Source organism: Nannobrachium achirus (assembly GCF_963921795.1).
Source record: "Nannobrachium achirus genome assembly, chromosome: 21".
NCBI lineage: Eukaryota > Metazoa > Chordata > Actinopteri > Myctophiformes > Myctophidae > Nannobrachium > Nannobrachium achirus.
Window position 1 is genome coordinate 33,056,916 of NC_137828.1, and position 26,961 is coordinate 33,083,876.

General features: G+C 41.7%; 1 protein-coding gene across 1 annotated transcript in view; it reads left to right on the top strand.

Moving 5' to 3' along the window:
• Nucleotides 1-262: 262 nt before the first annotated feature.
• Nucleotides 263-26,961, top strand: part of trpa1b (transient receptor potential cation channel, subfamily A, member 1b) — a gene marked incomplete at both ends in the record, with an annotated part of 51,003 nt that continues 24,304 nt past the window's right edge. Inside the window, 13 exons of the mRNA XM_080751728.1 lie at nt 263-416; nt 931-1,106; nt 3,286-3,393; nt 4,295-4,403; nt 6,148-6,293; nt 7,806-7,942; nt 10,055-10,103; nt 14,893-14,992; nt 15,668-15,768; nt 17,498-17,673; nt 19,512-19,676; nt 21,514-21,628; nt 22,030-22,196. Coding sequence (XP_080607854.1) covers nt 263-416; nt 931-1,106; nt 3,286-3,393; nt 4,295-4,403; nt 6,148-6,293; nt 7,806-7,942; nt 10,055-10,103; nt 14,893-14,992; nt 15,668-15,768; nt 17,498-17,673; nt 19,512-19,676; nt 21,514-21,628; nt 22,030-22,196 — 1,703 coding nt within the window. The remainder of the gene's footprint in view (nt 417-930; nt 1,107-3,285; nt 3,394-4,294; nt 4,404-6,147; nt 6,294-7,805; nt 7,943-10,054; nt 10,104-14,892; nt 14,993-15,667; nt 15,769-17,497; nt 17,674-19,511; nt 19,677-21,513; nt 21,629-22,029; nt 22,197-26,961) is intronic.

The window sequence follows — 26,961 nt, forward strand, 5'->3', positions numbered from 1 at the left end:
CGATGTAAACCGCTGTTTCAACCCTGTCGCTTAAATTTTACTTTCCGACTATTTTGCAAACATCTGTAGGTGTCTCGGACAACGGTACCTATACCTTTTGGATACGATGTTGCGAAAAAGGAGAGTGAGGTTCCAAACGGGGCTGAGATTATTATAGCGGCCCCTAATGGCAAGATCTGTGAACTCATAAGTGTTTTGTGAAGTTTACGGTACATTATCTTCACATCAATCTATGTATATATTCTATTCCAAGTTGGTTGATATGGGGGACTTGTCGCTGCTGGAGAGCTTGGTGAGAAAGAGCCCAGAGGTCCTGAGTGAGAGGGATGAAGCTGGAGGCAGTTTGCTTCATCATGCAGCTGCCGGAGGTCATGTCACCGTCATTCAATTCATCAGCGCTGTCATCGACCCGGAGGGTGAGCATACCTCAGTCATCAATCACAGGAGTCTATAGCTCAGGTAAAGAAGTGTTCATCTTTCTGCTACCGCTGTCTGTGGGGTGAGCTGTTGTGACACAGCAGGAAATAAAGAGGTTTGAACTACAAAACACAATTTAAATACATACAGACATTTTTGCCTAATGCGTTCCTCAGTGTTTAACCGCCATTCAAAGACCATGTTTATTTGTGAATGCACTTACTGTACATTGTGTGTGTATGTGTGTGCGTGCGTGCGTGCGTTGTGTGTGTAAATTTACTAAGTAGATTTACTTAAGTACTGTACTTATGTACAGTTTTGAGGTATTTGTACTTTACTTGAGTATTTCCAATTTCCAATACTTTTACTTCTACTCCACTACACCTCGGATCCAAATATTGTATTTTACTGTTGTACTGTTGTACTGTACTACACAGTATTTCTATACTGCAGTACTTTTACTTGAGTAAAAACTTTGAGTTCTTTTTCTCACCACTGCATGCCCTTCCCCAGAGCTGAACAGCTGTGATGAGCAGGGCAGTGTGCCCCTGCACTGGGCCGTGGAGAGGAACCAAGCCCAGAGCTGCAGAGCTCTTCTGGACCTCAGGGCCGACCCCAACATCCTCAACATGGCCCTCATGTCCCCTTTGCACCTGGCTGTCAGCCGCAGACACAACAACTTGGTGGAGGTCAGGATCTATAGCAGGGATGGGCAACTTTGATGATGGCGAGGGCCACTATATTTCCACCTTCACTCCAGAGGGCCACACATGCATATTGCTACGTCCTACTTTGTCATTCTAGTATCTCATTCAAAAGAAGCAAAAAATATATATATATATATTTTTGCTTCTTTTGAATTGGAATCCTGAATTATTTGTTGTTATTTCTTAATTGAAATCCTGAAAGGTAACATTTTGATTTAATTTCAAACACATTTAGTTATATACTCATGTTAACTTCATGAACCTAAATACAAAAACAAAAAATAGTCATTAAGCTACTAATATAGACTGACAGAATTAAAGCAGGTCATGTTTGGAATTGTAATAGCTGAAATAAATAATATATCAGTATTCCGGTATTAACCTGAGGGCCGCATTAAGTGAAGGTGGGGGCCGCATGTGGCCCCCGGGCCGCCAGTTGCCCATGTATGATCTATACTATCCACGAGTTTCCAACGCCCCATAGTGCATTGCGCAGACGTCTGCACCGAGCTTCCGGCGCCGATTTACAAGCTCACAACGGGTTGCATCTGCGACGCGACGTGAGCTTGTATGTCTGCTGTTAAACCCGGAAGTTTGGTCCCGATAGTCTCCAGTAAACTCCCGCGGAAACTTGTGGATAGCAAGGAAAAGAACCTCAGTAGCTGTGTATCTACAGACCACGTTTTTTGTATTTATTTCTTTTTTGCTTGAAACAGCCAAGACCAAGAACTGCAAAGCAAGGAATTAATATTTAAGCAAACTGCTAAAAGTACAAGTATAAATAAAAGATAATTGACTGCAGAATTATGCTGCGGCATAGAACAAAGATCAATCTATCTAGCCAATATAGCACACCCTGAAATGTTACAATCCAAATGCTTACATTACTGCATGATATAAATAAATTATGTATTCATATTTCTGTGCCGAGTATGTAATCGGTAGCCTCTACCCATATACAGGGGTGACGCACCAAATTCTGGGCCCTGAGTACAAGGATTCACTGCGTTATTATTCTGTGCTTTAACTATTGAAAAACAGCAGATATAAGCTCTCTCGGTGCAAGTCTTTGAAGGTTTTTTGGAAAACCCATGTTTCTATGTCAGTGGTGCTCAAACTCTTTCATGTGAAGGACCCCCAAAATGACATGTATTTAGTTCCAGGGACCCCCCAGAAGCAAAATTTGAGTTACAAAAAAAGACATATATTCAAAGATTTGCACACATTTTCACGACTTTTCAAAAATAGCAGATCTACAAGCTCGCTGTGAGCTTGTATATCTGCTATTTTTCAATAGCTAAAGTACAGTATAAAATAATTACAGGCCCCTCCACCTTGGGCCCTAGTAACTCAGTCCCACTTTTCCCCCCCTTGTGACGCCCCTGCCTATATGACGTAGTTGTATGTGATGTACAGCATGGTAGTTCTTCTCTGCTATATCTGCATGTGACGTTGACCAGTCACAGAGTGCTCACAGTGGGGGTAGTTTAGTTGTGCCATGCCCCTCCACATTATTTTGTTAGCCATTATTGATTGTTAGCCAAACAACAACTTGGCAGTTGTTGTTTGATTTCACTGCTGTTTAGATTAGTTAATGACTAGATTAGCAAATGCCTGGCTAGTTGTGGGGATAATTATACGTTTGACGAAACCATTATGTGTTAAATCAAGTAGATGACTCTCACAATTCCATGGTGACTTAATTGGAGATTTTCCTATAATATAGAAACTTTACTTTATATTATGTTCACTGAACTGCGAATGAACAAATATATCTGTTGATGAAGCTACACAAACAGACAAGAGTTATATAGACAGATCATATGATAATAATTATTATTTATCTTCTTATAATATTTCAAGTATCAGGAAAAGAAAGTAGCTACAGCAGCCACCAACTTGCCACCTGGAGCAACAGCCACATTCTAGAGTGTTGGCTCCGTGTCAGCCTGACTGAAGTTGTTTACTTAAACCTGACTCAACCTTTTGCAAGGAGAGTCCTTGGTCTGTAGCCCCCATGGCACTTGGCTGTTAGCCACTCACACACCCAGCTCCAGCCTGGTACAGGTGGCAGGCTGCAGGCACCAAGGAGAGATGAGGGCGGCAAGGACTGAATGTACATGGCACTCTGTAAAAAGTATTTATCACTTGTCCCCTACAGCTGCTGCTGTCCTGCAGTGCCATGAACGCCGACTTGGAGGGAGACCTTGGGAACACTCCCGTGATGCTGGCCTGCTCCCTCAATAACTGTGAGGCTCTCAACATGTTGGTATGTATCAGGGCCCTCATATGGAGATCCTTTTACCTAATCCATCAATAACTGTGAGCCTGTCTACATCAGGGGTCTTCAACGTTTTCAGGCCAAGGACCCCTTAGTTGAGAGAGAGATGAAGCAGGGACCCCCACATATAGATTCCATATAGTTTCGTTGTTTGACAGCACGATCATCAGTGTATTTTGGATTCATGTCAATGTGTGCTTTCAGATATTTAACCACTTGAAGCGTCATTACCTAATAAACTTGACCTTTTACTCTGTACTTAGTCAGCTCTTTTTCCCCTCTACACCAAACCTCTTTGCCAAAAATCTACAAGCTCACAACGCCTCGCAGCGCGAGGAGTTGTGAGCTTGTAGATCTGCTATTTTTGGATACAGTTCTCAGAATATGGTCACTAGGGTTCAAGTTGTTAATATGAAAAGGATTGGAAGATTTGGAGGACCCCCTGTAGTAACTCTGAGGACCCCCTAGGGGTCCCGGACCCCCTGTTGAAGACCCCTGCTCTACATGTTGGCATGCGTCAGGGCCCTCACAAGTGGATCTATTTACCTGCTCCATCAGTAACTGTGAGACTCAACATACTGTATTGGTATGTATCAGGGCCCTATGTAGATCCATTCAGTTTTTACAGTCCATCTGCGCTGGTCTACATAGGATATATTGTCCATCTGTTCCGCCCCAGCTATTAGCTACAAAAAGAAACTATTGTAGAAAATAGAAATGAAACTTTTATTTTAATTGAATTTGTCTATGGGCATGACGGAGTCCCATCGATTAATGGCCCACCAGACTGTGCTGTAAACTGATGGGTTGCCCTGTTGCAGCTTAAGCGCTATTAAAAGTTTGACTTGTTTCTGTCTCTCTCTCTCCGTCTCTCCATCTGTCTCTCCAGTTGAAGCATGGAGCACGGCTGTGCCGCCAGAACAAGCTGGGCCATTTTGCTATTCATGCAGCTGCCTTTGCCGGTGCAAAGCAAGCCATAGAAGTGATCCTAAAGGCTGGTACTGTATGACGGCGACTTTTTAACCTTAAAACCTAACTCATGCTTAACTGTCATTGTGAACATGAACACAGTGTGAACACAATGAACTTGGTGAAAATAACTGATTGTCGATCAGGTCACAGCTTTTCGTGTGACCTGAAAGAACTTTGCACGACACGTCAGCGGAGATCAATTCATTGTTATGAACAGAAGAGTGCAGGTTGTTTTTGCATGAGAGATCTGACGCTAAACAGACCTCACAGTACTGACACATTGTTTACCCACGGTGGGAGGTCTGCTGCCGAAACATACATACTAGTTGTGGAAATGTTTAGTTAGGGCACCAAATATTTGTTAGATTTCAAGACAGTTCTCCGTTATTGAATTAATAGCCAGGTGGCAGCCTATACAGAGATAGCTATGGCTAAAATAGTATCCTACAGTAGTAGCTTTGCTTGCACCAGACCAAACAGCATGCTATACTGACTAATCCAGTAGTTCTCTAAGTGGATTTGAGTGACTCTCTAGGTTCCTTTATGGGGGTCTAAATTGACACTTACAAGTCTGTAACTTTGACAGTCAAAGTTAACTCATACAGTGCCATCCGGCCACAAGGGGTGCTAGAGTGCCAGAAATTTATCCATAGACCTTCTTTATAGCTTTCGTCGACCCTCTCCCAACTGGCTTGTGTTTTCACTCCAGTCAATGCTATGGGTGTCGAGAGGAGGAAGCTAGCTGACACGTAGCCAAAATGCTAACCCATTTAGAAGCCCGATCTAAAGCTATTTCAGCCGCAAAAAACTTTCTCTTTGGGTCTGGGGACACAATCCGGAGAAAATCCTGTCTAAAGATGTGATTTATTATTGGAGTGGGCGGCGCGATTTGGCCGTTAGCGCGAATACGGCCCGTGGATGGCCGAGTCTAAGTCCCGGCCAAGGATGGACGCCTAGACCGGGGCTTCGTTGAGGCCTCCGATAAAATAATTAATTTTATTAAATATCCCGGACATGTTCGGGATAGGCACCTTGGAATACGTCGCGCCGCCTACAATGAACATTCGGTGAACATTGGGGGGGGTCTAAACTTTATTTTAAACCATTTTCAATGGAATAAATCGTCGGAGCATCTAGCGTCTCTCGTTGGTGAGCGCTGGGCGAGCCGGGACCACCCACGTTGCTCCAAGCAGCTCGGGGTAAGTAAAATAGCAAATAAAAAATTGTTTTTGATCCAGAATATCCCGAACATGTTCGGGATAGGCACTTAAAGGGTTAAAAGGAGACCTTCAAATTCCCAAGTTTGAGAACCACTGGACTAATCAATAAAACATTCATGAGGACAATCTACATCAGTGTTTCTCAAATGGGGGTACGTGTACCCCTATGGGTACGCAGAGGTACTACAGGGGGTACTTGAGGGAAAATGGAAAAGTTTATTTTACTGCTATGTTTAATGATAAAACATTGACACATGTATGTGAACGTGCTGCTCTGTAAAGCTTTAAACCAAATTGAGTATGAATTTTAACTGTTACTGAATACAATGCAAACAATAGGCTAATTACTTTGATTTTCAACATGTGGACATAAAAACTGGACTTTTGATGTCAGTATTTTCTAATCAAAATGTTGTTTAAATGTCGATTAAAGGGGGTACTTGGATTCAGCATCAGGAAAAGGGGGTACTGAAGCCCAAAGAATTTGAGAACCACTGATCTACATTGTTCATAACAAAAAGAAGCCCTTTATTCATTTTCCAACTGGCAGGAGAGTTACTGTGCACATCAAGTGAAGTCCACATCAACTACCTGGACAAATCCAGCAGCAGTCCCCTCCATCTGGCTGTACGCGGAGGGAACTTAGAGACCATACGCTACTGTATTGCTATGGGGGCCAAAATTGACCAGCTACAGGTACCTTCCTCACAAAACAAAAACATTCAAATTCAAAACACTCAAGGTTTCTTTATTGTTACTTCTTGTGTACAGACACGTAAGAGTAGAATTATTTTTGTTCTGGTTTAATAATAATAGTAATAACTAGAAAAAGAGCTCAGGTCTCCGCCAGGTCAGGTAGGTTATTGTGGGCCAGCAATGTTCGGAATTTAGATGTAAATCTAAGCCAATTAGGATGGAATATGAAAAATCCGACAGGCTCGTCTTGATGACATGCATGACTATATAGAGATAATGTGTACCGATTTGCGTGATATTTGGACACAAATCGGTAAAAAGTGTTTTGCAAAAATCGGCCGCTGGGTAAAATAGACATTTCTTCCTGGGCCTAATCACACGGCAATCGGACGCAGCATTTTTTGGGGCATTTTGTTCAAAGCGAACTACTCATGCGAGTCTTTAGATGCCAATTTAGCCAATCAGGATACCGGTAGAATAAAAATTCAAGCGGATAGATATGTGTTGTTCACAAGACTTCATCAGGTGCTTGGTAGAATCATTCGGCTACACCTGTAAAGCATAATTTGCTGGGTAAATACAATCTCACTCATTGTGTGGCTGAATATGTCAGCCTCATCAAACCCATCTGAGAGCCAACGTCTAACTCTGGGCTAGATCATTACAGTAGTAGTAGTGACTATAGTAATAGATTGAGATGGTTAAACGGATACAAATGACCTCCACTTACATTGTGGAGCTGAGTGAGGCAATCACTAAGCTATTCCTGCCAGTGCTAGTTATCTCATTTAAGGCTCATGTTACAGAGTACAGACCCATCTCCACTGTAGAGCTGATGTAGGAGACAGTTCTCTCATGTTACACTGGGGACGTCATGTGGACAGGATCTGTCTGTCCGTCTGTCCGTCCGTCCGTCCGTCCGTCCGTGCGTGCGTGCGTCCGTCCGTGCGTGCGTGCGTGCGTGCGTCCGTGCGTGCGTGCGTGCGTGCGTGCGTGCGTGCGTGCGTGCGTTCATACATGAGCAAATACAACATTCAGTGGTGGAAAAATGTAAATAAAAGTACCATACTTACATTACACATTATGCATAACAGGCAATTTCACAGTCCTCCACTTGGCTAACAGTCAATGTTTCGTACTACTGTAGATATTGGATTGTAATTATCACATCAATGTTACTCCTGGTAAAGGTGGGGCTTTTTTATGTATTACTTTAATAAACCTTATGTACTGCTGGGTAGCTTAACCTATAATAATACATGAAACATTTCCTGGGCTTTTTCTGCCTTTATTGATTAACTTCGTACACAGCACAAAAGAGTGTTTAAGCCTAATTTATGCTCCGTTGCATGACAGTGTCGCAAGCGGAAAATAGCAGACCTACAAGCTCTCAACGTGTCGCATCCGTGATGCGTTGTATGTAGGTTAGCCATTTTTGACACGCAACACCATCATGTGACGAAGTACGGATAAGGCTTTAAATGAGCTATCTGCATGTTTGTTCTTATCCAGATTGACAGGTCCACAGCCCTTCATTTCGCCTGTACCCAGGGTGCAACCGAGGCAGTCAAAATGATGCTGTCCTCTTACAGTCCATTAGAAGACATCATCAACATACGCGATGGGGCTTGTCAGACTCCTCTGCATAGGTTGACTATTCATCCATTCTTTCCTCCCATTATTGTATTGTTTATTTGCACAATTTTGTAACAGCATAATATTGGGTTGTGCAGGTGAGATTTAGAAAAGCCTGTGGGGTTTATAAAGTTAATCCCACCTCATTTAACAACACAAATAAAATAGATATGGGAAAGTAATAAAGAAAAGCAAACATAAATTACTAAGCAACATAAATACAACAATGGATACCCATCAATAAGGCCTCCATGTACATAAGTTATTTCTTTCGTACATTCTTCGAGTCAGGAACCAATGCATTCATGCATATATATCGTCACTGTCGGGCAGAAACCTTGTATCTCCAAGTTTCAAGTTTGTATGTTTTTTCACCAAGTAAAGCCCTGCTTCATCATACAAGTCTGTCACACAAAAGTAGTGAAAACAGCCGATCTACAAGCACACAACACCTCGCGGTGCGAGGCGTTGTGTGCTTGTAGATCTGCTATTTTCACTAGTTTAGTTAAACGATAAATACAAAACGAAAGGTCTTGGACATACAAGGTTTCCACCCGACAACGGCGATATACTGTAGATACATCGCTCATCGATCTCCCATTAGGTATTCATTCATTCCTTCAATAACTGCTACTGACTGAAGTACAGAACTTGCGTAATAATGACTGTAAAAATGTTGTATGTTAGCCTTTGGATATTATTTCTGTGGTTATGCAGAGTCCCAGAGTATAGTTGTTAGCACTTCTTCAATAACATATATTACAGTACATTATCCGCAGTATCCCGCTGTCATTAATTAAGGCTGCCCTTGGCTTTACACAATGGGTTTACTTTGGGGGTTTGGTGACATATCCATGGTCATTAGCTCCACTGTAGCGCTTGCTGTGCAGGCCTTAGTCATATACACCCACCTAATATCAACATCATAACACCTCATAAAAGAAAATGACTAAGATATGCTGTAAAACCCTGGGGCTGGACTACGTGATTGCTTTTAATTTGCAATGATAATAAAGGTATAGATATATAATAAATAAATTGTAGCAGAAATCAAAACTCTCTCCTCCCTGCATTAACCTAAAAGCTGTTTGTATTGGCAGAGAGAGGAATGGAAATAAGGGATCATGCAAGGAATTGGAAAATTTAACTAGATTAATTCTTTTCCGGCAGCAACTTTGAATCTACATTTAACCGCTTTAAGGAAAGAGATAAAATGAACTCTTACCCTAAAATTCGTTTCCAATTTCCATTGTTTGCTCTGCCCATCCTTTATGACTGGGCTAAAACAATGTATGATTTTTATTTTGGATATTAAAACAGCCCACGTTTCTTATGAGTGTTTCTTATGAGTCGCTATCATGACAAACTATCATAGAGTCAGCATTTTGCATGGTAGGGTCAGTCGACTGTGGTTAGGCTATTTCTGGATAATCAGCTCTTGGAAGACGTACCCCCTCAACCATGGAAATCGCCCTTTCCACCCCTTAAGTCCCTCTCCGAATGAGAAATGTCATCGCAATACCAAGAATTCATTAATGAAAGTCAAAGCATAGAATCAAATCCCTTTGTTTGTGTCCAGTATGTGTATTACAGTATGTCATGCTTTGACAGAACAGAATGAATCTACTCTTGTTCTTGCGATATTATGTAAAACCTGGAGTCACGGTGTTGCTGCTATTGTTGCTGTAGGCAGTGTTGGGGAGGTTACTGTACTTTCAAAATACATATTACTTTCAATTAAAAGTAATAATAGATTATACATTGCTGTATTACCTTCCATGCAAGTAGTGCATGTTGTATTACGCTCACAGAATACCACTGAATGAAGCAAAAAGGACTATTATACTAATACCTATAATACATAGTCCTATGACAAATAGCGAAAATAGCCAATCTAAGCTCATGACAAATCGTGTACCGATAAATAACAGTTTCTTGAAAGTAATGTACCACTTGAAGCTTAAATACATATTACTTTGCTACTCGTGAAAGTTGGAAGTAACGCTCAATTTAATGTAGTAATATTATTACATTATGCGTTACTTCCAACGCTGGCTGTAGACTACAGAAGAACGATGTACTGTAAAGACAAGCTGTTTTACAACAGATTGTGTTTACTTTTCCAGGGCTGCTATATTTGACAACGCTGAATTGGCAGAGTACCTAATTTCTATGGTAAATATAACACACACACACACACACACACACACGCACACGCGCACACACACACACACACACACACACACACACACACACACACACACACACACACACACACACACACACACACACACACACACAAATGCACGCGCACACACACTGATTTTATAGTGTTGTCCCTACATTTATATTAGAACTCAGATGTTGAAGTCCAAAGTCCAATTCAGTGCAATGACTAAAGCACATTTATTGTGGTCATTGTATGCATGAAGATGACGTGAGATTGCTTTCTGTACTGTAATTAAAGTACAAATGTTGCCCCACACATGACAATCATTGCTGTCGGACAGAAGCCTCATATATCCATATTTTGACTTTTTCGTAAATGAATGACTACTTCGTCATAGCAGTGTCACAAAAAAAAAAGAAAAAAAAAAAAAAAAAAAAAAAGAGTGAAGTTTTTAGCTTGTAGATCTGATATTTTAGCTTCTTGTTTTTTATCTTGAAAAGTAACCGTTTGCGTTTTGGACATGAGTTTTCCACCCAACAACAACGTATTGCTAGTACACAAAGACCCTGTCCTTAAATATGCATGCTTTTCATTCTGCAGAGTGGCCTGTTGTAGGACTTGAGAGAAAAATAGAAAAAGTGCTCTTCCGAGCACAGGTCTCTGCCATGCAGGGCAGGAATGTTAATGGAAAAGGGTCACATTTGTTCCTCACGTAGTGGAAATGTGGTTGCAAAGTTTCACTGCAATTGGAACATGTTCAAAACAGACCACATCTACAATAGAATATGAAAAATCTTCATCACATGACCAAAAAGATCATGTGTGCCGATTTGCGCGATATTTAGATAAAATCTGATAGACTAATATAAAGAAGTCAACCTCCTGGTGCTTCCTTGGCCTCTAGGGAGTGTGCATACAAAATCTATCGTAGTTTAAGGTCAAGACACAACTCACCTGTTATAGTGCCACCATGAGGTAGATTTGAACATTTTCAAGTGATTTCTTCCTCAGCCTAGAGGGAATATGCGTGCCGTTTTACCGCAATCTGCCGCTGCATTCATGCTTTGCAACAGGGTGCAAAACATTATCTCGGCCACCCCTTTCGGCCTGGCGGAGACAATAAATAGGTCTCAGAGAAAATACGTTTTTGTTTTTAGTTTTTTTGCACAATCTCTCTGATAAATATTGCACTATTTCTCAGTCAGCGGAGACGGCATCGAGCTCACAGCCACAACTTCATTAGGCTAGTACACACACAGACACTGTTTTGATGCACCAAGGAGATTCCTTAGGTCTAGCAGCAGGCAATCTATTCGGATCTGCAGAAATGTAAACAATATAATAGAATACAAAAATCACATATTGGTTACAATATCTCAAGGCAAATATTATCAGACAGACATATCTATATTAATGGATATACAGTATGCAGTTTGTATAAACTACAACATATCTGACATCCTGAGAATAATGATGTGTCAGTAAAGTCACACAAGACCAGAGGAAGAACTTGGGAAAATGGAACGTATAGCTATTAAAGCTATGTGTAAGTTGCTAAACTAGTGGTCAGTCGCGGTATTGCTTTTTCCCTCCGTTTTTCGCCCGGAGTCACCGCGGACCACCGCCGCGGACCACCGCCGCAAACCACCGCAACCGATATACGAATCCATGGAGTGGTAGAACGTAATTTTCTGACCAGGATTTGGGGAATAAAAGGTTAAGAATCCTTCACCATCGTAAACACTGGTTGCTGAGGGAAGCTACTTCCTGAAGAGTCTGTTATTGGCCGGTAGTGTATCATGTGTGTATGATCTGTGATGTGATTGGCCAACGTATACACAACGTATACAGATGATGCAGATTACGTCATTTTGCTGGGAAATCCCGCCCCTGTCACTGCTAAGAAGAAAACATATAAAGAGAAGGCTTCAGAAGCTGAAAATAACGGAGTAGGTGTTCTAAAACTTTAGCGATTTAACAGTTAGGACAATTTTAAGATTTGTTTTATAAAAAAAGTTACATGGTATAACTTTAAAGGTCATCACAACAAAATTACATTGTTTTAATTTTAATGTTTCCTAACCTCAATTACACCAAAAAAACTGAGCTTTGAACATTCAGTGTTTTTGAGCGGTGGTAAACCGCTCCATAGAGTGGCTGTGCGTTTGTCTGTAGCCACTTTTCCTCAGCGTTTTGCCATAGCAATGTGTTTTCCTCAGCGTTTTGCCATAGCAATATGTGTGTGTGTGTGTGTGTGTGTAGCCATATTACATCACATTACATCACCAGTTACATCCTAGACCTATCTGTAGCCACTTTTCCGCAGCGTTTTGCCATAGCAATGTGTTTTCCTCAGCGTTTTGCCATAGCAATATGTGTGTGTGTGTGTGTGTGTGTGTGTGTGTGTGTGTGTGTGTGTGTGTGTGTGTAGCCATATTACATCACCAATTACATCCTAGACCTATCTGTAGCCACTTTTCCTCAGCGTTTTGCCATAAAAATGTGTTTTCCTCTGCGTTTTGCCATAGCAATATGTGTGTGTGTGTGTGTGTGTGTGTGTGTGTGTGTGTAGCCATATTACATCACCAATTACATCCTAGACCTATATCCTAGTCTTTTCCTCAGCGTTTTGCCATAAAAATGTGTTTTCCTCTGCGTTTTGCCATAGCAATATGTGTGTGTGTGTGTGTGTGTGTGTGTGTGTGTGTGTGTGTGTGTGTGTGTGTAGCCATATTACATCACCAATTACATCCTAGACCTATATCCTAGTCTTTTCCCTCAGTGTTTTGCCATAGCAATGTGTGTGTGTGTAGCCTGTATTACATCACCAATTACCAATTGAAGACGTTATGCAAGCACGACCACCACTCACTTCACATTGGGTGTGATTTTTTCTGTAATCTGTAGCTGTTTGAACAATTAGGCTCAGAAAAGTGAGTTCATTGTCCTCTGGACGTACGCATCATCGTCCAGGGTAGGGTTTGGTTGTAACACCTTTGCTGCATCACCGGAGCTTTTCAACATCACATCACTGCACCATACATACAATGAAGCGAGGCGCGGGGTGTTAGGAGAAGGTGGGAGGGCCAGGGCTTTGGAGGGGCGGAGCAGAGGCGATGATTGACATGAACCTTACCAGACCATGAAATTCTCTGAACTACACCATCTCTGGTGACTAGGTATATTATCTTTGCTACTCAAAAGGCCACAGAACACAGAGACAGTTTTCAGTTTTGACAAAGACTTTTATGATTGGTAAAAACAGCATATCAAAATTCCCTTAACACATGGGAAGCCAAGGTTTCTAACATTTCTAGCTGTTGCTGCTGCCGTCGTTCACTTACGCTTTAATTTTGAAGAGCCTCGGAAGCTTTGTGCGTGTGCACGTGAGTGTCCACTGACGATTGAGGAGGATAATCCATTTGTTTACAAACGCTCGCGAAACTAAAATCCAAACCGGGGCCGACCATCGCGGTAAAGTGTCGCCGTGAAAACAGGCAGATCTCTGCTTCCCTGGCGTTCTTTGCACCTTATTCATAGATAAAGCCCTTTTTATGTTTCAGCATAGAATAGAAATCAATGCAGCCTAGACGCGCCATTTTGTCTCTGCGAGCCACGTTATGACGTATGGACCAGGGTCTTTCACAGACAACACAGGATGCATGCAGCTGCATGTAACCAAGTTAACCCTTTGTCTCGTTGAGGGACGAGACAACTGAGTTTTGGCACAGCGACCTCCAGTGGCCGTATCTCGTTACTGAACGAGTTTGGCCCCTTGGGTGTTAAGGTTCTGCTTGAGACCCTTCTCTGTTTGAAGAGCTTTCCTTATATTTATTTATTATTATTTCTCTCTTTTCTCAGTCCACCATTTTTGCCTTTGGGCAATATATCGCATTTCATGCCAAACCATCATGCTCCATGTGAGACTTGAACATACAGTAAACTCATTGTTATTCAGCAGACTACTGTCTCATACACAAAAGATGCGGCGTGCATGAGCCTACAGCACCAATAGAGCCAAAGGATGTCATATGATATTCACATGATTCAAATTCAGGAAGCAACAGTACAGTACAACAGCAGTCTCTCTATAGCTGCATTCAACCCGGGGTGCTACAACTCAGGGTTTAGCAGTATAGTGCCACTGTAATAAAAATTAGGTTTAATAATCTCTACTTTTGAGATGGTGATGTATATGTTCCATTAAAGATGCAGTGCCATGATTTAATCCCTGTTTTTGGATTGGCACTTTTGACCCACAAGGTGTCAGCCTCCAGGAAGAAACCCCAAATACAAAGGGAATACATAATTGCTCATAACAACCACACCAGGGGGTCTAATGAAGTACTGTCAACTTCCTAGACACATGAAAACCAGAAAAAGTACAAAACTATGGCACCGCCTCTTTAAGCTAAGCAGCTGCACAATTACAAATTAGAACGGGGGTCTTGTCCCCCAGCCCCAATACTGAGAAAATACCAATCTGTCCCCTATATACTGTAAAGGTCAAGTTTATTAGGCCTAAGGTATTGACAGTTCAAGTGGTTAAATATCTGAAAACACAAATTGAAATTAATCCAAAATACACTGATGAAACTATATGGTTGTGGGGGTCCCTGCTTCATCTTTTTCTCAACAAAGGGGTCCTTGGCCTAAAAACGTAGAAGACCCCTGATCTAAAGCCCATGTCAGCCCAGTACACCTTCAGAGAGCGAGACATCTTGAGTAACTGGAAGAGCATGACTGAATGTCCATGTTTATGTACATACTGTATTCCTTTCTTTTTTTTTTCAGGGTGGAGACATTAATAGCATTGATTGCAAGGGCCACTGTCCCCTTCTGCTGGCTACTAACTGTGGTGCGTGGAGAACTGTTGCACTGTTACTATCAAAAGGTAAGCTTACACGAAGTACTACAGTACACCTCCACCAGCAGCAATTGAACCCACGTGTTACACTTGGGACTGGGGTGGGGAAATGGGGTTGAATATGGTCCATTTTTCTTATCAGTTACACTGCAGTGGTTCCTAGACTTTTTAGCTCAAGAACCAAAAGAGGAATATGATGTCTCCCCGTGACCCAAACTAGTGAAACTAGATGAAAGCAGCTGATGAAAATAGCCGATAGCTGCCCAATGTAGATCAGATATTTTAATTAATTCTTACGATTTTTTTTTTTACATTTATGGAATTTTATTTTTGTATTTAAATGACTTTTTTGTAATCTTTTGAAAAGACAATTTATAATAGAAAAATATGAAGGAAAAAGGGATATTTAAAAAAAAAAGTAGACAGGAAACGGGGAGAGAGACGGGGAGTGATATGCAGCAAAGGTCGCCGTAATCAGGATTCGAACCCACGACGCGCTGTCAGACATCAGAGCCTATGTGGTATGCGCCTGGACCACTAGGCCAGCGGGCGTCCCTCCGCATAAAAATGGGTCCGTGACCCAAAAATGGGTTCCAATCCGCTATTTGGGTTTTACAGTGCACTTGATAATTCCGGTTAACAGCTTTCTGCTTGCATGCCTGTGCCTGTATCATGTATTTGTATATATTTTTTGTCTTTTAGGGGCAAACGTGAATGTGAGAGACAGATGCGGGTGTAATTTTCTTCACCTTGCCATCCTGCAACCCAAGGGTCTGAAAAATCTAACAGAGGAGGTCCTACAGGTATCCTGAGTTAGTTAGAGCACTGGTTCCCAAACAGTGAGGAGGACACATTTTTATGGGTCCCTTTATTTTATTTTTCTTACATTTTTGTTTTTTTATTATTATTTCAAAACATTTAAAAAAAAAAAAAATCCAAAATAAGCAAACTTTTTCATGAATTAAAAAACAATTTTTTTTCATGAAGAAATAAAAGAAAACTCAAAGAAATTCCATAAATTAGAAAACAAATGTTTAAGAAGTAGTGAAAATAGACGATCTACAAGCTCACAACGCAGCACGAAGCGACTCGTTGTGCGCTTGTATATCTGCTGTTTTCACTAGTTTGGGTCCCACTGAGTTAGAGCCATTTCAATGTCACTGGATGCATTTAGCTTGGGAAAGGATGCCATTCAACCACGAATGCCCTGATGATCACACAGTGTGGTGGAGCGGAGAGTATAGACGTTGGATAATCATTATAATAATAAACATTATAGGCTATTGTCGGCTATTTTCCACAGTAACGAGTGTATAGCCTACTAAAGCAGTCATTAAACTCTCAGTAGCCCAACTGTTACAGATGCGACCGGCCAGGGGTGCGTTCCAGAGTATCGAAACGAGGTATCGTTCGTTTTTATGTGAACCGATACCCGATAGTATCGACGTCATGCGATCGATACCATTAAAAGTATCGCAGACGATACCCATCCCTAATCATCATACGACACCTTACAAAGATAGCAGATCCACAAGCTCACAACGCATCAAGACATGTTATGAGCTCCTAGAGCTGCTATTTTCACTAGTTTTTAACATTTCGAAAATGTGGGAGAATTTAGCCTTTGCTCAAAATAGGGACGCCAGGTTGAATGCAGATTAAAAGAAACTGAGTGTATTTATTTATTCAACAATTTGCCCTAAGACTTACATTGGTTCAAGGCCAGCTGGAGAAGTTCATTACGCACTCGCTGAGCCAAGTGATAGTTATTCAAAACATTCAGACGATTAGCTGAAAGCTACAACGATGTCAAATTCTCCAGTGCGAGTATGAGACAAGAATGAGATGAGGCTAATACATTCACAGCTCACTCAGCGACGTGATGCTGCACATCTGAGTGTGAAATGTAATAAGCTTTGCTTGGCTTCGACAGGCACACACCTCTCTTGTTCAGTACAGGTCTACAAGCTCGCGAGCTTATAGATCGTCTGTGAGCTTGTAGATCGGCTATTTTTGTCACACGGAAAGTTTATAGGAATTAAGAGGTTGAGAATTATTTACAAATCAAACGCTTGTCTATACCAGTGGTTCTCAACCTGGGGGTCCCCAAATTATTTTGGGGGGTCCACAGATGATTATTAATGTGCAACATTGTTTTCTCTCTCAACAGTAAACAAACCAACATAAAGTTTAAGTGTATAGAGGGTTTATGCACATTTCTAAAGTGACAATTTAAGGACTTTTTGATACCTCTAAAATGACAAATTAAACATTGGCCAAATTGTCAAATATTAGATGCAGAAATTGTGAGAATAGCCGATCTACATGCTCACTGTGAGCATGTAGATCTGCTATTTTCACATTAGAACTGTGTTATACAAAATGTAATGCCTCCTCAACTCTTAGTGCTCGCCAGGGTGGGGGGTCCCAAGTTAAAATATTATTATTTTGGGGGGTTGCGGCCTGAAAATGTTGAGAACCACTGGTCTATATATAAGTAAACCAATGTGTTTACAATGTATCTCCCTTTAGCGTAAGTGTGTGAAGGAGCTACTGTGCAGCGAGGATAACGACGGCTGCACTCCCCTGCACTACGCCTGCAGACTGGGGGTCCATGAGTCAGTGAGGAACATGCTGGGCCTCTCAGGACAGCTTTGCCTCGCACACAAGTCCAAGGACAAGAAGTCTGCGCTCCACTTTGCAGCCCAGTGAGTTGGATATTCCACTCACAGCACCAATCATCTTTCATGCCTCCAAACCAAATCAAACTGAAATTTGTCGGATTATCCGTGCACTGCAGTCGCTGGAACTACCTGCATCCTCAGCTATGTTTCGCTAATTTAATCTCTTTATGCCATGTGCACACAACACACCTTACTGTATAATGAAGTACCATCATATCAGCATTTCTCCATGCAGTTTTCTCTTTTAACAAATCCCATGCTGCAACTGCTGCAGAAGGACCTCTTTTTTTTTTTTTTACGATTTGTATGCATTTATTGAGAGGGATAGATAGTAGGCTGACGGGAAATGGGGGAGAGAGATGGGGAGTGACATGCAGCAAAGGCCGTTGGGACTCGAACCAGCGACATGCTGTCAGGCTACACTGAGCCTACATGCCTGGACCGCTGCACCAGCGGCCCAGGCCAGAAGGAGCCCTTCTAGAGTTAATGTAGGACATTCCTAGACAAAGGTCCTACTGTAAATTCAGGAGCTATTCTTGAGGAGAATAATGCACTATACATTAAGTTAATCTCTTCTAGCATGGATTCAGTCTATAAACTTTGCATTTATTGTAAAGAGAACACATTTTGAACAGATTGATCTCAGCGCGAGTATAAAACATATTTAATAGAATTTCCTTTCCAAATTCTTTGAGCTAGTTATGGCCATAAATTACATTTCTGTACACGAATGAAGAATGAGCCATGAAAGTAGCTTAAAGAAATTTGTCTTGACATTTTTATCCTCAAAAGTCATTTCAAGGACGAATCGCTATGACAAGACCCAAACAATTGTACAATAACCATAATCCAATCAATTAATCAACAGCAGTATAGTGCGTTTCCCCTCTACAATAGAATTGAATCATCAGGCACATCCTATAATGGAATAGTTACTAAGAGTGAAATAAGTTCACATCAAGACTGGATGGCTGAATTGGAGCGAGAGGGTAAAGAGAATGCTCTGGCTGCTGTAATATAATTGATATTCTTACATCATGGTTTGGTCCTCTTGCAAGAATGAACACAAAGGAACATCAAAGGACCATAGTACACTTAGTAGAGCATATCAATTCAGCTCTGCCCTTCCAACCCTTTCCCCGACACACCCACTCAACATAAAAAAGGTTTTTTATTTTAATAACATTTCGATCACATCATTATGATTTTAAACGGTTTGGGGCAATGAATTTCTTTAAATTGGACTACTTTTGCTTATGGACTAACTTAATTTCATGTAGATTGATTTCCTTGTGTGGATTACTTTCCATGTGTGGAAAACTTCCTTATGTTCCACTACTATTTACACTATTTAAGACTATTTAAACCATTGGTTCTCAAAGTGGGGTCTGGGGACCCCCATGGGTCCCTGAGGGAGGTCCAGGGGGTCCCCAGCTAAATGTTAGTCAGGAAGTGAACCAAATGGACCCTTATTAGTATGTAACTCAGAGTGTACAAATGGAACGAAATGGACCCCAATGGGTCCATTTGGTTCCATTTGTACACACTCAGTTAAATTAGCATTGATTTTACAATATAAATTGGGGTCTCAGAGATAGAAATGCCATTAAATGGGGGTCTGTAGCCTAATACATGTCAAACTGGGGGTCCTTGAAATTAAAATTGTTGAGAATCACTGCTAGAGCCTTATGGGGGTCCCTGGCATATTTTTTCAAAGGGAGGTCCGCGGGCAAATAAGTGTAAATTTGGGGGTCCTTGAAATGAAAAAGTTTGAGAACGATTGATTTACACATAAGACAATTTGCACAAAGGCCTATGTCCCCTATCTGTTACTGTCTCTACTATTACACTGTGTGTACCAGATATGGGCGTATCAGCACCTGCCAGCGGTTACTGGAGACATTAAAAGACTCTCGACTGTTGAACGAAGGGGACAATCGTGGCCTGACTCCACTCCACCTGGCCTCAGGAGGAGGACACACCAAAGTGGTGGAACTACTTCTACGAAAAGGAGCCCTGTTTCTTAGGTAACCACACACAGACATGTACCGGTATTAACACACTCACACGCCTTCACTCACTCCTCCCAGCTGTGCACATTGGTAGGGCTACTTGTGATTCATCGAATAATCGGGAGCATGTTTTTTTATATTTTATGGCAACAGTTCAACATGAAAGAATTTATAAAAATGTAAATGTGATTAGACTAAATCGATGAGTCTGATTAATCACTTATGCCCTCGGCCTATTTCAACCTTACAAAACTTCAGCATCATGCAAAAATGGAACGTATTGTGAATGCCTATTTTTGAAAATCGTTATCCTTTTTATAATTGATTAAATCGATTAGTTCAGTTAATTAACCGCTTCATCCCTAATTCCTTAGCACAGCCTACATGCAGTGCTGAATTACTTAAGGTGGTTGCACATTGCTGCGTTTTTTTCATTGCGTTTTTGAAATCCGCAAAAAAACATTTTCAAATCGACCCTGGTCTGAAAATAAATACAAAACCGGCGGCAGTGTGCAAATGTGATTTACATAACGTGAGGTGTGTTTTTTTTTATTTACGTGCTCCGAAATTCGCTCCGAAAAACGCAGCAGTGTACAAAGACCTTTACAGTACAAACTAGAAGCAGTGCTCTTCCGAGCACAGGTCTCCACCAGGCCGTGCGTCCTGGTGGTGCTACTGTATTATAGGCCAATGTAAAAAGTGTGGCATGTGTTCTTCACCTTAGATCTTTCATGGCAATCGGACGCTGCATGCATGATTTGAAGCATTGTTCCAAAAATATGTTTTGCTAAAGTCTACCTGCTGGTGGCGCTATAACAAGCCAATGTGAAAAAGGTAGCATTTGTTCCTTGACCTAGTGGGAATATGTGTGGCAAATTTCACGGTAATCGCAAGCATGGTTGATGATTTGAGGCATTTTGTTCAAAAACGGAGCAATCCTGCAAACTTTGGAAGCTAATATTAGCCAATCAGGATGGAATATGAAATATCAGACGGATCGTACTTGATCACATGACTATAGAGATACTGTGTACCGATTTGCGTGATTTTTGGATAAAATCTCAAGGAGTAATATCCAAAAATGCGTTTTACATAAGTCGGCCCAAAGGTGGCGCTATAAAAGGCTGATGTGAAAAATGCAGGGCAAAGGTTTATCCTTAGCCTCTAGGGAGTGCGCTTACAAAGTTTGAAACTGATCGGTGGAGTTATAGGTAAAACCACAAATCGGCCTGTTATATATAGCGCCACCATGAGGCTGATTTAAAAAAAAATAAGTGGCATTTCTTCCTCGGCCTAGTGGGAATGTGTGTGTGCGATGTCATGATAATTGCACTTTGCGTTTGTGATTTGAGGCATTTTGTTCAAAACGGCTCAATCCTACAAACTTTGGAAGCCAATTTTAGCCAATCAGGATGGAATATGCAAATTCGGATAGATCCGTGTCGATCACATGACTGTCGAGATACTGCCTACCGATTTGTAGGATTTTTGGACAAAATCTGTAAGAGTAGTGCACAGAAATGTGTTTTGCGAACATCGGCCACTAGGTGGCGCTAGAAAAGGCCCATTTGAAAAATTTAGGGCAGAGGTTCTAGATTGGCATCCAGGGAATGTGTGTGCTCACTTTGGCAGCGACCGGGCCAACGGCGACTGAGATTAGGTGCTCACAAACTGCGAGGACGCACGGACGGACGGACGGACGCACGGACGGACGGACGGACGGAGGGGAAAACATACTCTCCCCCATGCCTTCGGCTGGTGGAGACAACTATACGCATAGCTTTCTATCTGTATACATTGTCATGATGGCACATGTAACAGGAGGAGGATAAATGATGTTTCTTGTATGCAGTGATTACAAGGGCTGGTCATGTCTGCACCACGCTGCCTCAGAGGGATACACACAGACAATGGACATTCTCCTGTCAGCCAACATCAAGTTACTGGACAAACCGGACGAGGATGGGGTCTGGAAATCACTGAACACGTTGAATATATTAACCACTTAAATCCTACAGTATATACGATACGTATAGTTGACCGGTGTCCCCCAGGGCTCTATACCAGAGATGCTACTAGTAAGACGCCTCAGGGCGACAAGTGGCATCACAGTGATGTCAGAGCATGATGTCAGAGCGGCAAACCCATAGACCGTAAAAAGGTGTACACGTCCAGACAGACGGAGTCAGCAATTCTCTCTGCGAGAAATTTCCCCCCGAAGGGACTCTGGGCTAGGGTTCAAGTGGTTAAAATGTGCATGTTTGGCAGTACATTTGAGTAGTATTTTCTGAGTCTGATTTAAAGACAGACAGTACATGTATGTACTACATAGATGTATGGTCTAATACGTATGTTGATGTCACACCAGAACACAGCGCTCCACATCGCTGCCAGAGAAGGACACGTGGCTGCGGTGAAGCTCATGCTGACCCGGGGGGCAGAGATCCTGTTAAATAAGAACGACGCTTCTTTCCTACATGACGCTATAAGACATGGGAAAAAGGATGTGGTCAATGCTGTGATCGACAGCGACAGGTATGTTGTATGCAACAGTCTCTGAGCTGTTAAATACTAAACGTAACTAATGTACAGTATCTGTATTCTGTATGTTGCCCACACCAAATCTTTTTGCTCTGTGTCTATTATGTCATGTTGACTGACCATGGCCATGACATTTGACCTTTTATACCCCAAGCCGAAGGGCAGGCTACTGATCATTCCGACCGAGTTTCATGAAAATCTGCCGAATCCATTAGATCAGGGGTCTTCTACAGGGGGTCCGGGACCCCTAAGGGGTCCTCAGAGTTACTAAAGGGGGTCCTCCAAATCTTTGTGTGATCGAAGCTTTTTTTCTCCATTTCTATATTAACCACTCAAACCCTAACGTCCATATTTTGAGAACTTTAGCCAAAAATAGCCGATCTACAAGCTCACAAGCTCACAACGCCTCGCAGCGAGGTGTTGTGAGCTTGTAGATCGGCTATTTTTGGCAAAGCGGTTTTGTGTAGAGGGGGAAAAGAGCAGACCAAGTACAGAGTGATAGGTCAAGTTTATTAATTATTGACGGTTCAAGTGGTTAAATATCTGTAAACACAAATTTACATGAACCCAAAATACACTGATGATTGTGCTGTCAAACGATGAAACTATATAGTATCTATGGGTTGTGGGGGTCCCTGTTTCATCTCTCTCTCGACTAAGTGGTCCTGGCCTGAAAATGTTGAAGACCCCTACATTAGATTGTGACTTTGACTTTGACTGTTTTGGCCCCAAGGTTAACTAGTAAGACACCTGAGGGTGGAATGCGACCTCAGGGTGACATGCGCCAATTCTTGACTATCTGGCCAACCACAGCGTTTCTCTGACGATTCTAGTTGTTATCATTCTGGGGGGAGTTTGTTCATGTTTTTGTGAGGGTATCAACCCTAGGAGACACGGGGAGAACATGCAAACTCCACACAGAAAGGCCCTATCGCCAACCCCACCTAGGGTGTGAGCGATAGGGCCTAAACATGGAGATGTGGAGAACACTATATATGGAGATAGTCCAGTCCATCATGTCATATGGGATTACCGTCATAGACAGTAGCCATTGTTAGGCCGGAGTCAATGGCTGTCTGTCTGTCTGACTGTCTGTACAGGAAGTGATGTCACATGACATACTTTTTATGCCCATATATGAGTCATTCTGTACCACATCTCCATGTTTAGGCCAAACAGGTTTTCTCCATTTCTCCATGTATAGGTCCAAATGACCTCGCCCTAAAGGGCGAGGTCGCGCCAATTCTTGACCATCTGGCCAACCACAGCGTTTCTCTGACGATTCTAGTTGTTGTCATTCTGGGGGGAGTTTGTTCATGTTTTTGTGAGGGTATCAACCCTAGGAGACACGGGGAGAACATGCAAACTCCACACAGAAAGGCCCTATCGCTCACACCCTAGGTTGGGTTGGCGATAGGGCCTTTCTGTGTGGAGTTTGCCTAAACATGGAGATGTGGTACAGAAGGACTCATATATGGGCATAAAAAGTATGTCATGTGACATCACTTCCTGTACAGACAGTCAGACAGACAGCCATTGACTCCGACCTAACAATGGCTACTGTCTATGACGGTAGTTCCATATGACATATTGGACTAGACTATCTCCATATATAGTGTTATCCACATCTCCATGTTAGGACTCATACAGTATATGGGCATAAAAAGTATGTCATGTGACATCACTTCCTGTACAGACAGTCAGCCATTGACTCCGGATTAACAATGGCTACCGTCTATGACGGTAGTCCCATATGACATATTGGACTAGACTATCTCCATATATAGTGTTATCCACATCTCCATGTTTAGACAGCCAATGACTCCGGCATAACAATGGCTACTTTCTATGACGGTAGTCCCATATGACATGATGCACTGGACTATCTCCATATATAGTGTTATCCACATTTCGTGTAGCCGCCCTGTACAGGAAGTGATGTCACAACTCGCTGACATCACACTGACATCACAGAGGATACGGAAGGACGGTCACGAGGATACGGAAGGAAGGTCACTCAAGCGACACGGTTCTTCAGAGTATATGCGACCTTCGGTCGCAATCATCTATTAGGATCTGTTTACTGATCATTCCAACATTTTAGTGAAAATGCAATCATCCATTCTTCAACAGTCATATCTTGACCTTTATTGTGACCTTGACCTTGACCACCAAGGGCTGGGAATTGGGTTAGTCTGTAAGGCAGTCTACTGAGTATTCCTATCAAGTTTAATGAAAATAATACTGTACGGATATTATTTAAAAGATGTTACTTGGGTAGTGTAAAGCCCTCCGTCCGGGCTTAACGAGAACGGATTTAAACTGTGAAAAACCACGCAGGCACACCATGTTTGCGAATGAACCAATGCAAACAACGAAAGTTCTTTTTCTTAACATTTATTTCTATTTCCCACTCATTCACATACAATCATACTTCTGTCTAAACATGTCCTATGGAACTGGTCTTTGTTTGCGTTAAAGGTTTACCGCAAATACTAAAGTGGTTGCCAACCCGATGGCTGGCATTGGTTATTTTACTGCAAACAGATAAATAACAAAACACACATTAGATCCATAGCATCTCACAATCAACATTCTCTATATAAATGAGTCTAAACAGCGCTCTATAGCGTACTTAATCACAAATACAATCAAACTGTAACGTACCATCAGCATATCCGTCTCGAACTGGGAAAATACACAACTAAAATAATACTGCGGTCGGGAGTGGTTATATGTTCTGGTAGGGTGCGCGCGCATCATTTAAAGGGTCGCGGCTTTGTGATGGTATTATTATCACTAACAGATCATTTTTCACTCATGTAGCTGCTCTCATGATTGTCCTATAACTAGAAAATGTCCTCATTACACTAATAGTAATATACAAACTACCCGTTTGTTCCAATACTGCATGAATATAATCTAACATTAAAGAAAACCCCTGACTTAGATTATTTATTGCACCTTTCCAAATGACCCCTAGAGGGCGCAACTTTCACATATAGTTAAGTTGGGTAGATGATTTCTACACCTCCCACTTGGCCTAGAGGCTACATTACCGAATAGGCCACAGATAAATCTTATCAAACAGTACCCACCCCACTAGGGGTGGGCGATATGGCGATAATTATCGTCTCGGCGATACAGCTTTGCCACGATAGGCCATTTCAGAATATCGTTTCTCTCGTGATACAAACAGTCATTTAGAAAAGGCTCTGGATACAGCGAGTGCACGTTCCATGAGTCGCAGCTCTATTGCTTAATTTATACTTCTATAGTACTGTGGTGTAATTCGCCAAAAAGAACAGATCTACAAGCTATAACGTGTCGCGGCTCAACGTGTCATATAGTTTGAGGATCTGTCCCCTGCTTTCACGGCCCCTCCCCCGTGCAGCACGCAGACAGGCTACAGAGTGTCTACAGCACTGACTGAGTTGTGATTGTGTGCAGGAGCACGGCACAGTGGTCCACGATTTAGTTTCACTTTCACGGGACTTTAGTAAAGCAGTGATGCAGCTTGGCCTGCATTCTTTGAAGCATATTTGTTATAATGGATGCATTAAACTAACAGGACGCAAACTACTTATCCGTCCTGCTATCGCTATCAGCCATCTCACTGCTTGCAAAGCTGAACTGTGCTGGAGTCTCATCCATAGCTGTGTGTTCTGGCAGTATTGATGAGATGATTTAGATCACCTTGTAAATCCATGCATCTGTTTTTATTAACTATAAACAAGTAGCTATTTGCTGCTATTTGTAAAGTGCTTATGTTTTCACCATTGATGCATGCGTGTGTCGTCGCGAATCGCGGTGAAATCGTCGCGTCTATTTTGCGTCTATTTTATCTATTACATAATTGGCTTAGTCATAAAAACCATGCCATTATTGTTAGTAGAAAAGCGAAAAGCTAGGATGATAATGAGTGAGTAATTCTCTAAAAATAAAGCTTGTATCATAACAAACCTCCTGACTTTGGTTGGTCATAAGGTAATTTGTTTTCCCTCAAGTTTCAATGGTAAGGCATGGGTTGTTGTCAACCTGTGGGTCGAGACCCCCAGAGAGGTCCCGCCAAATTGTTTTGAATATAGCCAATCTACAAGCTCACAACACTCAAAAAACATTTCAAAGGAACCCATAAAACATTTCTGGGACCCATTTGAATGACCTGAACCATCATCACACCAACTAGTAAATATTTTGAGGTAAAAGATGATAATTGTTTAATCAAACATCTGAATGTTATCATTAAAAAAAAACTATCTTTCTATCTGCAGCATAAAAATGAATAGATTATCTATAGAATATCTGTGTGGGTCTAATAAACCAACCATAAGGTAATTTGTTTTCCCTCAAGTTTCAATGGTAAGGCATGGGTTGTTGTCAACCTGTGGGTCGAGACCCCCAGAGAGGTCCCGCCAAATTGTTTTGAATATAGCCGATCTACAAGCTCACAACACTCTGATAACATTTTAAGGGAACCCATAAAACATTTCTGGGACCCATTTGAATGACCTGAACCATCATCACACCAACTAGTAAATATTTTGAGGTAAAAAATGATAATTGTTTAATCAAAAATCTGAATGTTATCATTAAAAAAATCATAGATTAGTCTATCTATCTTTCTATCTGCAGCATACAAATGAATAGATTATCTATAGAATATATGTGAGGGTCTAATAATCATAATAAACCTAAAAACCCGCATAAAACAGTATCGTGATAATATCGTGTATCGTGATACTGCATGAAGCATATC